We start from the raw sequence: 14,245 nt of genomic DNA, 5'->3' as shown, positions 1-14,245 counted from the left end.
CTACCAGACTTAGGGTGTTCAGTAAAACCATATTGGCTATACTGATGTCCGTCCCCATGTGTTCAGAAAACAATGAGAAAATATCCGTGTCTCTTCAGGAACCGACGCACTACACACCCACTCATCATCGTCGTCATCATCAACATCATCATCATTAGCAAAGACAGCAGCATCATCACTGGCACTGATGCTTCACTGCCATACACCCACGTAGCCCGTATTATAAATCCTCTCCGTTTGGCAATCTGGACTGATGAAAGTGAGAGAAATGCCGAAAACCACGAGCATATCTTCTTTCGGGATTCACTCGCTTCTAGTATATATGAAACCTGAGCTGTATCAAAGTTGGTCTGGTTAAAACACCCCGTCTTTCGCACTTGTCAATTAAATCTCAAATGGGTCCAATAATCAGAGAGAGCGTAGGGCAGAGCGGGAGATGAGTCTGATATCTCCTCGAGATATCCTCACTGGTGAGAAATGCTCTTGTGGCCCTACCTGAGTTACCATGGCTCACACTTGTCACAAGGAGAGTCACAAAGAGACAGAACCGAATATACGAGAACCAACGAAACAACCTGTAACAAAACCTGCCTTTTCAACTTTTTTATGGGAAAAAGCCATCTTAAATAGAGGAACAGGAAGCTACAGCCCAAGTGGTTAGAGCGCGAGTTGACTGACCGGAATGTCCGTGGTTCGAACCCTAACTCTGCCTCTCGACTTCCCCTGTCTAGGCTTTGGCAACCTGGCAGTATCTCAGCTCTCGTGGCATGGCAGCTAGGTTGCTACTGCTGAGCAATTTTTTAACGATAACATCATGAACGACCAATAAAGTGTGGTAGGAAGCGCATCTGATAGAAAATGGCCACCGCAGGAGTGCAGAGAAAAGAAGAAAAGAATAAGATTTGAAGGTGTTTAAAATGTGGGGTCTATACTCCCTCGGGTACTACCGACCTGATTACCTGATCACGGTTCGGCCCCGAAAGTACGCAGGTTGCGTGTGAAGACGAAAATTCGGCGGGAAAAAGCAGTGAGTTTTTGCGTAATCCTACGGTTGGACACGGAATACTACAATCCATTAGTGCCGTAGTGTGTTCTGACTTTACTTACCAGAGCGACTATCGACCCTTTTCTGACGCTGTCAGTTAGTCACGTTCAAGAAACTTCTCAAGGAGAGGCAGAAAGACGTGCTCCTTACCGTGCCCTTATTCAGGGACATCTAAATTATAACTTTCATGGTCCATTCGAACTGTTTACTCATGAAAAATTGTTAGGAAATCACCGCGGTATCCGTTAGGTTCTTATCACTATTCCTATTTGTTGGACCAAAAGGTCACAAGTAAAATACCTATGGATAAACAACCTTTTTAGGAGAGAGAGAAGGAACGCATTCTGGCATGATCCATGTAGTTCACTGACAAAACGTACAAGTTGCGCAACCCGACCAGAAGTTCGATGGACGGATGGGTCCGAGAATGCGCAAGGCAGTGATGAGTCACCATGAACATGTCTTAGAAGATAAACAATGAACATGAGATAGAAACATAGACAACTGAATGCAGAGACACCGTGTCCACGATCAAGACATTGGTTGCGACACAAAAGACAAAACCCCACAAGAAACAAAAAGGCAGATATGCGACCTTCCGATAAGGTGACTAACCTGTTCTAGCTGGAACGTGCTTATACAAGGTGCCCCAGTTCGGTTTTCCCGACAGGACACAAAGCACATCATCTCAGGCGTGACATTTTTGTTGCGCACGAGAGAACACTCGTGCCAGCCGGGAATGCGTTCGCAAATCGAACCGATGCACTGGCCTTGTTTACATACGCGTGTATGATCCTGACGGGTGAACAGGATGAGAGAGACGACGATTGATGGATAACACGAAGTAACTTTAACCAGTTTTCTCAGTGCACCGCCTAACAGACTATAAATACGGTAGATGGTTCGAAATAAAGCACGGGACAGAGTCAGGATGTGCTACCTGGATGCGAAATAATCAACATTATGAGTGTCGCCCATGCTGTTCATAAAACCGCTGCGGTGCAAATTAATCGACAGTAAACAATGAAGAACTGCCTGTGAATTTACGCACCACGTGTGGGATAGACGGATATCGGTAATGACGCATACTTGCTCCGGTGAACTGACAGTTTCGAGCATAAAAAGTGACAACAGTGTATAGACGTAACACACTACTCATGAGGTTGCTGAAAAACAGTGATTTTGGTGATTATGATGATGATTTGGATTAAGATGACTACCACAACTAGCCAGTTCAGAATGGGTAGGCGGCCAATCGAGTGAAATTTATTGTTGGTCATGGACATGAAAATTTCGGACGGATTGTTTTCTATTATTCAGTAGTGGTGATAAAAGACAGGTGGTTCGGATACACGAGAGCCATCGTACAAATGACTGGGTCACGCTCGCCAGTGGGACCCACCTGAGGTGGCCCGTCTCAAAGTTCCCATTAGCAGGGAGGGTAACTTCAATTGTGTGCCTCGAAAACAAGTTGTAACTTGTAATTCTTGGGTCGTTTCTACTTTGTATTTGGATATAAGGAAACAGCGTTCCGTGTCCGGCGACAAACTATCGGAAATGGCGAACCGGTTACGGATTAGATGAAGGCTCACTCTGGTCTACTCTAGTAGTACCTACCAAGCAAATCTGAGCAGTTCTCGCCTTATCACAGATCTTTGTCAATTTCTGACAACGACATCAGAGGTTACCAGATTTCGGTTATTGTGGTCAGGGCACCGCAAGCTAGCGAGCTGTCATCGTAGGCTAAAAACAAGTTCGTATTTCCCAGACATTCACGTCGTATCCAGGCTGATATTGTCTATATGAGTGAAACAGCAGCGTATCACGAGTAATCCAAGCTACTTATCTCCTTGAATCACTTATCCAACTTTGTTCTTTTAGCTTTTTCTCCGACGATTTGTTTGTGGCGCTGCAAAACCTTAGCAGCCAGTATGATGTACGCATTTGTAAAAATTGACTCAAGAATTGTGATGAAAATCGGGAACACCAATACACGGGGTCCGACAAGTGACCACAGTCCCACTGAGCGGGCATTCATCCACGATCAGACGGATACCAGCTCCTCAAATGATGCTGTTCGACACTGACGATTCACTTTGGTGCGGATAATGAGACAGGCCAGTCTTCGCTTTGTGCACACTCCTGTCGAAAGTACTTATCTGGTCAAAACAGATTGGTCGCTGAAAGTAATTTGGCCAACAATTCAGCGTTATCAATAGCAAGTGAAGCTGCCCCTACTAGTTTCAGCGAAGCATCGGTATCGAACACTGATGCCATGCTGTGGATGATGATGATGAGTTTCAGCGAAACCACGGGCAGAAGTGGCCGCAAAGTCATCAGCATCATCGCAGACAACCAGCACAAAGAGCAACATGTCACCACCGTAAACCACGCCAACTTATTCCCGTAATAGGAATACTAAAGACAGAGAAGAACCAGGCGGTACCCTAAAACAAACATTAGAAGTGTCTTTACTCTCAAAAACCATATAGTCTGAGAGAAACCGAACACAGTCGATATAAGTTAGCGACCACCGCTTGTAAAGTCTCCAATTAAGCATAGGGAAGATCTCATGGATCCATTTCTGGAGGGCGGATTGCATGCACACTGTCGACTTTTTGCAATTTCGTTCATTACCAGCCATAATTTGTCCGCTTCTTAATTCTCGCACTTTAACTTGGGATTCACTCACTCAGCTTTGAGAATCAGGTCAACTGAACATCAGCGAATGACTAGCCATAGCTCCGGTAGGCTGACGAATACTTCATATCCCTCAAGTGTTACGGAGCTGTCGATCGCCAATAACTCTTCTCAGCTCCATTTTACGGACTGATGAGTGAAAACGAGACAACTGTAACCCACTAGTGAGGAACCGAAATAGCATTCATTCGGAAAGGTGCAACCAGAAGAGGACTACCTTACTCTGAGCTGTAAATAATGTTGATCAGGTGCTCCGCGTCACCTTACCCAACTAAATGACAGTTCAACCACAGAAGAAAGTGTCAGTCGCTCCTTCAAGGTCAATGTCTAAGCGTCAAACTGCACATTATTGCCTTTCATTAGAGGGCTTCCTGCAAACAAGATGGCGTGGTACCAATATACGATTATTTGAACAAAACTACCCGGAAGTCTAGAACGAATAAGCCAAAATAGGCACGCTAATATACAAACAGAGGTCATTGTTACACGGAAACTATAAAATTCTGTTTCGACAGATGAATGTAGAGCAAAAGGTTTTCTTTCAGGCCCAGGATAAACTGATGTGTTAATGGAAAAAACAAATACTCAACGACTGGCATTTAGTAGGACGATCTTCGACCGTTGCAACCGATATGCGGATGATGATTTCGGTTTCACGGAACGACAGAAGTTTGAATTGAACTCAGCTTGATAGCGATAAAGCAAGTCGAGAGTTAGATGGATTCACCCCAAAATGTGGACGGGTCAGTACACTCACAACCACAGTTTTGTTCCCGTAAGAGACCGAGACGCAAAACTGAGAACTTTGCAGTATGAACTCGCAGAGATGAGGAGCACATCCGTCCAAACTCGGTGTCACTAACACTAAGAAGTGCAGTGGATGAAGAAAGCTCGTGGTTTGGAAATAAACCAGCGAGAAGTACCGCAAACGGAGCACTCTTAATTCTGGTCATATGAGTAGCATTCAGTTCCGCATCAGTTCAGGTTCTTCGAAACGACCGTTCTTCAACTTCCCAACGTCTCAACAACCTAGGACAACGAAAGTGCTGTGTAGTTTTAGCTTCTGTTCTCTTACACAAACACTACAGTACACAAGAATGAGTCAAAATTCACACGCACAGCGTGTGCAGGCGTCGCTAATTAACACAGCTGGATATTCCGTTTGCATGATGGCATGCAAAAACGATGGAAGTGCTTTTCGGGTGAAACAGACACGAACCAATTAGGTTTACGAGCAATGGTGGAGTTGTCACTAGGCTTGATTCCTCTGTTCAGAAATCGAACAGGTGACCACAAAAAACGCGTCCCAGCATACTCACCTGGCAAGGTGTGCCATCAGGCAGATGTTCAGAAGTGGGGCACTTCGCTTCAACTCCATTACAGTATGCCGACCGATAGCACTCATCAGCTCCACGGCAAAGATGTGACGTCCCACGAAACTGACAGTTGTGAGTGCAACACTCGCCAGCCGTAGGGGAACATTGGACCTGGGGTTGCGGAAATGAAAAGAGGACGGTGTAATAAACCTACCGGTTGTGAAACCACGGCAGAAAGAGAAGTCTGTAAGAGGAATACCACTGAAAACGTGCTGAGGAATTATTTGAAACCATCGCCATTTAGATTTTAGGCAGACAATATACCCCGTGCAAGTGAATTACGTAGAGATCGATAAGGATGGTGAGATCTAGAAGGCCAGAAATTGCTCGAAAGGACTTCTGGAAAGAAACAGACCCCAAAAGTCACACTAACTTCCAGGCATATACCTACCTCCCAAAACACTCGTAGATTGTAGTCCGACAAATGGGTAACAGGTACTAGAAGGCCGTATGCCCATGCAAAGAAACGAGCTTCATTTTGCGTAAAGTTGGCATGGGACAAAGTCCGCCATGTCAGTAACAAGCGTCAACGTACAATCCAAGAACCGAAATGAAACATGGTGACAAAGGGCATCTATGAAGCCAAAACATGGCCATTCGCTATCGAAATCTTGAAAATTTGCGCACTGATCACTAACACTTTCACACCATAAAAACAACTTTGGCGGAAATCTCGGACAACCTATGTCGCTGATCAACGCTTGCACTGTGCATAATTTAGTCCCACCCAGGACAGGCTGATACGAAATGGGACTCAATGCGAGGTATATGAACTGATTGGCATAACCTGAAAATTGCGGACCAGTCAATAATATTGACTGAGTGCTCTTTCAACTACTCAACGGACACTACTTATGTTGTCTCCAAAACAACTTTAAAAGTAAAGGAATGGAAGGTAACGAGGTAATTGCATAGGGCTTCTAGAACCACACCCTAAAAATAGTTGCTAATTAGGTGTCAACTTCCTTCTTAGGTTCAGGTAGCCACAAATTTAAGATTGAAATACCGCTTTATCGCCTGCTCACCTGTACATGAATGGATTTACATCACGGAACGGTAGAAAATATCCTCATTGTCACCAACGGCACCAAGCACAAGCAAGACAAGGTGTGTTCGGAGGCCAGCCATCCCTTAATCACCGTACACCTTATGGTTGTATGTCTAGGCTTGGGCAACCTTGCAGTAACCCAGCCCTCATGCATCCTTCGGGTGGCATGGCGGCTAGGAGCCGAAAGGGTGCTACAACTGAACGATTAGTTGTGTCAACCGAGATACTATCAGGGTTCCCGAATTCAGAGAGGGAAACCATCAGAATCCTCAACCAAAGTCTATGGTTGAAAAGCTTGACCGCAAGACAACGAAATTCGGGGTGAGACCACGAACAAGTTGGGGAACAAACTGCAACACTTGTTGGAACGTCCAACCTGGAGCCTTAGGAGGCTGAGTTTGTTAGGACACTGCCCACGGACAGCCTCCAGTGCCGGTGAATTGGGTTACCGAAGTGAACAAACCTCTGCGCCATGATAAGTTTGTTCAGCTGTAGCACCCTTCCGGTGCCTAGCTGCCATGCCATTCGAAGGAAGAACGAGGGCTGGGATACTGCCAGGTTGCCCAAGCCTAGACAGGGGAAGTCGAGAGGCAGAGGTCGGTTCGAACTACGGATTTTCCGGTCAGTCAATTCGCGCTCTGCTCTAACCACCATCTGGCCTCCGTTATCTGTAAGTACCCCGGATCCATTAGCTTTCGAGACATCATCCATTGAAATCAGCAAGTAGTGAATGGACATAGACAAGTATCGCGTAAGGACTGATGACCGCCGCATCAAGCTGTAAGGGAAGTGGCACCAGAAGTCTGGTTCGTGTCGTCTGAGCAGTGTGAAGGTAAGCTCAACTGGTCTGATAATTATGGTGTATCTAGCGCTTTGAATTTGAGACGATCCTCGGATTATGTTAATCAGATTTCGAACAAGGCATTTTGCCCTATAACACACGTCGTTCGGAAGTGTTATGCCCCCAAATGTGTAGGCTCTGACGCATATTTAGGTACAGAATTGGGTTTCCGGCCTTCTTGTGGTAGCAAAATCGTGTAATATCTGCAGTAGCCATTTCATAGCTAGGAAATCCCATAGAAATCCGTTATTTTTACCTCTATCCATCTTCTAGGGTTATTGTGATTGGCTCAGAATAACAATTAGATGTCAAGTAGTCGCGCGTGAAGTGTGGGCGATACAAGTATGGTGATAGGGATGGCAATTAGAGCTACTGGGTGCGACGCGGTTGCTGAACCCTCAACCGTACATGGCTGGACCGGGCAGCATTCACTCCACCCAAGTAGCATGATACTAGTCGCAGAAATTGGCTGGTGAAATTGGTCCGGCGTCATCATCATCATCATCAATGGTATGGATTCAAAAACTCACCATCCTCTGACGTTCACTTTGCATCAGCTCTCAATGCGCAGCGGAAAGCCCTTTAGATTTGGGTTTCCAAGCCACTGATGCGTTCAATACAGTTGGCACAACTGTGTTTTCTCACCAAAACGGCAAGCTCGCAACAGTTGGACAGATAATTGAACCAAGACGGCGCCGTTATTTTAGCATACTAGTTTATGACCAAACAAAAGAGCATAGATGGTTGAAAAGTACAAAACACAAGTCAAACTTTGATAACATTACCTGCAGAGAGGAATCGTTAACCCATACGGTATCGCGTAGCTTGCAGGGAGAGGTGGACTCTTTCGGATGACAGCACTGATCTCGGCAACTAGATTTTGTAAAACCACAATCGCACTGCTCTCCTTCTTCAGTCAACTGATTACCACAGAATGGCCCGTCGGATTTTAGGAAGCAATTCGAATCGTCCTAAAAAGAGAAGGGGGTGGGGAAAAGGATCATGATGGCATGAGAGTAGTAAAGTTTAAATAACCAGTAGAGGGAGGGGGCGGAAAACGGATAATAGTCCAAAAGTTGACCTTTACTGAGCTCGTAACGAGAGTTATCGTAGCTAATCCTGATTGGAGTTGGGAGGAGCTGTCCACCGCAGGATATAAATGGGCAGCAGTTTAGCCGAAGGCTAGGGAAATGGGAAAGGCGGAGAATGCCTGGAACGCCAGAAGATTATTTCGGTTTATTTGAGACACCGGCCCCGGAGGACCGCCTGTGAGCGAAACCACCAAAACTGACGTCATCACCCTAACTACTAAGTCGAGTAATTAGAATATAAATCCTCGTGACCACCTGCCGCTACTCATTCGGATCCTCCAACCGCAGCAGAAACCTGGACATTGAACCTAGAGTGCTCTACGACCTCATAGGTTTATGACTGCATATATTCACTCAAGCGCCACCGAGCTCATGATCCACAGAGCTTTCCACCTGAAATTTCGAAAGGGTGAGGTTCTTAGCCACCGATTGGCTGGTCATTTAGAACAAAGGAAAACGTCCGGGACGAGTGCGATGAGTCGGTAATGGTACTCGTCTTCAAAAAAGGGGTCCGTCGTGAACTTGACAGTCTTGGGTTGTCAGCATGACTCATTTGTCGCTCTGGTACGACGGATGGGTCACTGTGCTCCCAGTTCCAACGGGCAGCCACCTACTCCGTTCAAGGGTTGTGGTGAATTCCTCAGTCCGCGTTCGTCTAGCATATTTGGGTATATCTGGGCGAATGAGACCGTCCCAGACAAGTGAATTCAAGGAGGGTACTCGTTGTGAATGTAGTGATCACCGAGGTGTCAGTTTGTCTCCTATTATAACAAGGTTTCTGGCACCCCTGATTCTTCGTCTTCTTACGATGGTATGCGAAACCTTCACTGCCAAACGGAGAGAGATTGGATCGACTACATCTTCACACTCTATCAAGTGTTAGAACAAAGTTGTATGCATAGGCAACCTACAACCAAAAGTGTGTCAGATTTTGTCGGTCGGTCAGTGCTCCTAATTGTGCTTGCTCAACGGAAGACCCTAGAAGTACGTGAACCTCATTCAGTTTCTGTATTCGCGTGCTTCCGCCGGAGTGGATGGGCATCTTTCTAAAAAATTCCCTACAAAAAACGGTGTCTTATAAAAGATAATCATTCTCTCCATTTCCGCTCAAATTCATCATCGATTGAATAATGCCGCGTACTGTGAAGGGTCTTCGAAAATCCCGGTATTCAAATCGTTGCTAGTGAGAATCTTCGACGATCTAGAGTAAAAAAAATACATCATCATTAAAGTCGAGGAAGAAGGCCATGCGCTGTTGAACAAATTGACCATCGCACCATCTTTCAGCATGCGCTTCGCAGTGCAAATTCATACTCCAGAACAGCACAGTTTCTGAACACGCCCCTTGCAATTCAAGGAAGAGTACTGGGTATGTTGGACGATTCTACATACCTTGGCAGTTGTATTGTATTCGCTCTGATGGAAATGTGTCTGATGAAATTGCTGCGCAACCTAGAAGGCCCGGTCAGGTTTGCCTATTTGCGTCACTTGTGATGACAGCAACCCTCAAGGGTTGTGTACTAGGCTATAGCAAGAGGTGTATTGTTGTGCGGCTGTGAGACACGGTCTCCACGGACACATGATCTGAAGCGTCTTCAGGTTTTTAATTACTGACGTCTCAGAAGTATTGCTGGTATCAGACGGCTCCGACGAATTAGTAACGGGGTAATCAGAAAACGGTTATTTGATTGCGTAGTACATACTTCAGTCGCGGAAAACATTCAAAATCAACTGTTACGATGGCTCGGTCATGTGCTACACACGTCAAAACGTCGTATACCAAGACGAAGTTTATTCTTCGAGTCTCCGTATGGATGGTGCAAACTGCGAGGTGAACAAGGTGACTTGGAAGATACAGACTTTACGTGTTGACGGTCCAATCCGTCTTCTGAGATGGGTTCCCTATGGCATCTGCCCTGCTTAGCTGGAGATATTGGTGGCACTCGTGCCGCCATTGCTTTCCACCTTGTTTGAGTGAATGCCTGGTGGTTAATGTACATCAGACTACTTTCGGTAGGCTAGCACCAACTCGCCTCCGCATTTACTCTTGTATCTTTTCTTCAACTTAAGGCTCTAAATATAGTTAAATGAACTTTGTGGCTGCACGGTAGTGAATCACCATTATCGACACAGATGTTCCTGTCTCTGATGATGATTAGGAAAAACTGGATGGGTCATTAGATGAGTAGGCGTACTAACAGAACGCGGCACCATTTTAACGTTACTCATTGACAGAAGGGTGCAGTGGGGGACTTTTGGCTACAAGGACCCATTTGACCTCATTGAGGCTATTTAGGTGGGCATACACAGTGTCGACTACGTGCCCTTTCAACACCGTCAACCGTTGGACTGGCTAGGATAAAAAATCTAACTAGGCGTAACAAATCACTTCACGAAAGCAAACAGCTGACCACAATTGTCCATTCCCCCCTAAAATCTTGAGTAGCCAAAACAAAGGAAGACCTTGCATGTTGCACGCACAGTGATAGGGTAAGGGTACAGAGAAGTTTAACCAAGCAAGCAAGAAGCGGTGAGTCAGTTACGCAGACACCTGATAACAGAGGATGTTTGTTCACACCAATAAAGATGACCTGAAACGGATTTATAAGCTGCACAAAACGCCCAGAAAAAATGACGATTAACCAAACCAGACCAGATTCCTTAAGCCGACTAGTATTACAGACTACGATACCCACGAAACCGCGAAAAAATGTCGCATAGTGGCAGCTGCTGATGGATTTCCTCGTGAACAATGCTTTACGATGTCTTGATGGGAAGAAAAGGAGGGCTCGAAAGCACAAAAAGGGGTTGTTTGCCTTTCAGCACTTTACCGACCAAGGTGCACGAAAGACGTACGAGTCACGGTTCGGTCACAATCTTAAACGGTTAGTGCATCAACCGTAATGATGAACACGTTGCCCAGCTATTCATCGAGACGGAGTTCTAATTTGAAACTTTGGGTTAACCGCGGAGTACTCGATCGTTTGTACATCACTCTCTGGACCCCCAGGACAGTTAGTAGGCACAATAACTGAGCGAGGAAAGCCCCAACGAATTGACAAAGTATAAACGGAGATCAGATGAACAACCAGTCAATTGATCAAGTCGTCATACGACGGAGTCAGCGCAAGTTCAACCATGTGCTGTTACGAGTAACAAGCTTTAGTTTAGCTGTTTCTCCAAACATTCCCGTCAGGTTCACGAGGTAAATCATTAGACAGTCCTGGTGATGCGATCATAGGTACACACCACGTGTGGCCTCATCATGTGCTGCGATAGCATGGGCACACTAGAGTAGTCCCGTGACACAAGAAAAGAAAAGAGCAGTTCGTTTATGGCGAAAGGAGGACGATGTGGCTCAAGAAGCATAGACAATGACTGGTCATCTCGCTCCAGCAAATAGCAGATCGAAAGATCCCCCTCAGTCTTGTGTTCCGTCCTTAACGAGATGCAAAAAAAACTGAAATCAGTGCATCTAAACATTTGCAGGTGTTGACACACTTTCTCCAGTCGACACAGTATCACAAGAGTTTGACGGAACAAGCGGGGAGAATTTGGAGCGGTTGTCATGGTTACGAGCTAGGCAACTAGCCAGAGAAATAAACCGGCTGTACAGATCGGAGATGTGTACGCGGATACTACACCATCAGAGGAAAAATTCAATAATAGTAACATTTCTCTGGTGGACGAAACAGCAAAACAGGCGCCAATTAGCAGTATCATCATGGCAAACGGCGTCATTTAGACTATAGGGCCTGAAGACACAAATCTAATCACCTTGATCAGGCAGGATAGCCCCTCCATACTTTCTGCTCAATTGGTCCGGTTTAGTCACTTTCCTTATTTTGTTCACCCCCACTGTTCTTTACCCTATACGTCCACACTTCTTAGTCCTGCCAGCCAATCGTCAGCTACCTGGCCCCAAACCGTTCACCTGAACCAAGAGATTATGTTGAACCCGGCTCAAAAATTGGGTGTCAGCTCGAATCAGGTATTCCTTTTATTCAAATTCTTTGATGCGAAGGACAGTGACTATTTAATCACCAATGCATATGTAGCGTTAGCTGACTGCAATATGTCCATAGGAAATTACCTGCAGATTAGAACTGGGTACTGAATCGGAATCACTCACGCAGCAGATAAAACTTGTCAGGACAGTGTTCAAGGCGTCCAGTACGTATTGTCGACCACCGTCTATCAAAGAAGGCTTCGTCCTTAGCAGCAAACTCTAAACTCGTGTTGGCGAAGGGTTTGCGGCGGACAGGACCGGACGTGGTGATGCGAAACGGTGACTTACGGTTAGTTTGAGTGCCGTGAGACCTTCGTCCCTGCCCCAACGGATTCCACGTGATTCCCGTTGCGCAATGATTGATAATCTTGCAGGTAAGCGATCTTGGTTGCGACCAACCTATCACCCCTAGCTGGACTGTACTTTTCTATTACCGTGTGTTGGGCGAATGGTAGCTGGTCAATCCCACTAAATGCTTCTCGCTCCAGCGTAGTGAATAGATGTGTTTATCTCTGTAGTTTTAGAATGCCTTGCTATCTGTATCCCAGAAATATAAAGACTCCTTGCAAAACGTTCAAAACGCTCCTCCTTTCCGGGTTTTTGTTGAAATTGGCCGGTGGGTACTTACCGATAAAACGCGACCTAGAAGGCGGGCGATAGAATCCAACGAGCACAGGGAGAATTTATTATTATTATCTTTGTCGCCGCTGGTGGCGCTGGCGAACATGATGTAATTCCCACGAGGATCATCCACCGAGGGTAAGCAACCAAATGGTTCGTCCTTGTGATCATCGTCATGCTTCGCGCCGAAATTGTGGCCCATCTCATGGGCGAATGTGAGTTGGGAAACTTTTAGGGCGACCTGCAATCGAATGAAAATGTAGATGTAGACACTGATTGTTTGCCTAAGAAACGGATTCAGAAACCAGGCCAGAATAAGGAACTCACCTGAGAACCATAGTTGAGTAATGTCACGACTCCGGTGTTTAAACTTTTGAACACATTGTGACTACCTTCACGCATCAAGCGATGTTTTTCACAAACTCCGCCCGATCCGTTCGGTTCGGCCACCCAGGCAAGTCCCAGAGTTCCACCGGAAAAGTCACGGTATGTGAAAACGTAGGCCAGACAAAAGTCATCGTGTGGGGTGTATGAGTGCAGATTCAAATAGTTCGTTACATCTATATTTTCCGCACAAAACGGATTCTCGTCCGCATAACTGCCTCGAGAAACTGATGTGTTGGAGACAGAGGGCTTGTCTTGACCTGGACGACGGGGTAGAGCCGTGGGCGAAGGTAGTGGACGACCGTGAAGGTCACGCCAGATGGGTCTTGGCTTGCAATCTTCCTCCGTTACATTGATCAATACGTGATCCACACGGAAGCTGATTCCGGGATATTCCAAGCGTCCCTAAGGGCAAAACGAACCGGTTTATTGGTCACAGCGGGAGTAAGAAATTATGCTCCCTTAACGGGGTTACGTACAACGAACGGAAAACTTCCCAATCCATAGCCATAATTTTGTACTATTTGGTAGAAACTTAATTATGAGAACCCAGTATGGGTAAAATCTAGTACCTTTTTTCGGCGTGAACGACTGGATACTTTTCGGAAGATAAATGGAAGCATCCAACAGTTGAGGCCTCTTGGATGTTAACCACGTGTCTGGACGCGTGGACACTACAAACCCCTACTCGGTCTTGAAAAATTGCTACTATTATTGGTTAGCCCTGGGGAAAACGCAAGTATCCCCGTGTCGTCTACCGTAAAATCATGACAAGCATACTATTCTGGTACAGAATCTTGCTTAATGATCTATCATTCATGTCCGAGACACCAACATTCAGCCAACTTAGTCCGGAACAAGCGTAAACTGAAACAGATTTCTATTCAAATGAGAAAAGCTGGAACGGTACATGTGGATTTCATCCTGATTGGTTGTTCGCCATAAGACTGTTTCGTTGAAATCGACAAGGTCAATTTGAATATAGGTGTATGGGTGCAAAAAACCAGGTGGTCATTTTTATTACTTTTACATCTGTTCACTAATTATTGCATTGATCAAAAGGAGTCTTAATCGGTATTCCTCAAACAGTGAGCATTAGTGAGTGCTACATCCACTTGTCTAAAAAATCA

At 45.7% G+C, this 14,245-nt stretch overlaps 2 protein-coding genes across 2 annotated transcripts in view; one reads left to right on the top strand and one right to left on the bottom strand.

Annotated features, from left to right (window-relative positions):
* T265_08131 (hypothetical protein) overlaps positions 1 to 3,132 on the top strand; it is a gene marked incomplete at both ends in the record, with an annotated part of 12,541 nt that extends 9,409 nt beyond the window's left edge. Inside the window, one exon of the mRNA XM_009173844.1 lies at positions 2,927 to 3,132. Coding sequence (XP_009172108.1) covers positions 2,927 to 3,132 — 206 coding nt within the window. The remainder of the gene's footprint in view (positions 1 to 2,926) is intronic.
* Positions 1 to 14,245, bottom strand: part of T265_08132 (hypothetical protein) — a gene marked incomplete at both ends in the record, with an annotated part of 63,465 nt that overhangs the window by 25,501 nt on the left and 23,719 nt on the right. Inside the window, 5 exons of the mRNA XM_009173845.1 lie at positions 4,503 to 4,609; positions 5,065 to 5,232; positions 5,276 to 5,322; positions 12,739 to 12,972; positions 13,059 to 13,520. Of these exons, the coding sequence (XP_009172109.1) occupies positions 4,503 to 4,609; positions 5,065 to 5,232; positions 5,276 to 5,322; positions 12,739 to 12,972; positions 13,059 to 13,520 (1,018 nt within the window). The remainder of the gene's footprint in view (positions 1 to 4,502; positions 4,610 to 5,064; positions 5,233 to 5,275; positions 5,323 to 12,738; positions 12,973 to 13,058; positions 13,521 to 14,245) is intronic.

This window comes from Opisthorchis viverrini (genome assembly GCF_000715545.1).
Source record: "Opisthorchis viverrini unplaced genomic scaffold opera_v5_203, whole genome shotgun sequence".
Classification (NCBI taxonomy): domain Eukaryota; kingdom Metazoa; phylum Platyhelminthes; class Trematoda; order Opisthorchiida; family Opisthorchiidae; genus Opisthorchis; species Opisthorchis viverrini.
Note: the sequence above shows the minus strand (reverse complement) of the source record. Positions and strands in the feature narration are given on the sequence as shown.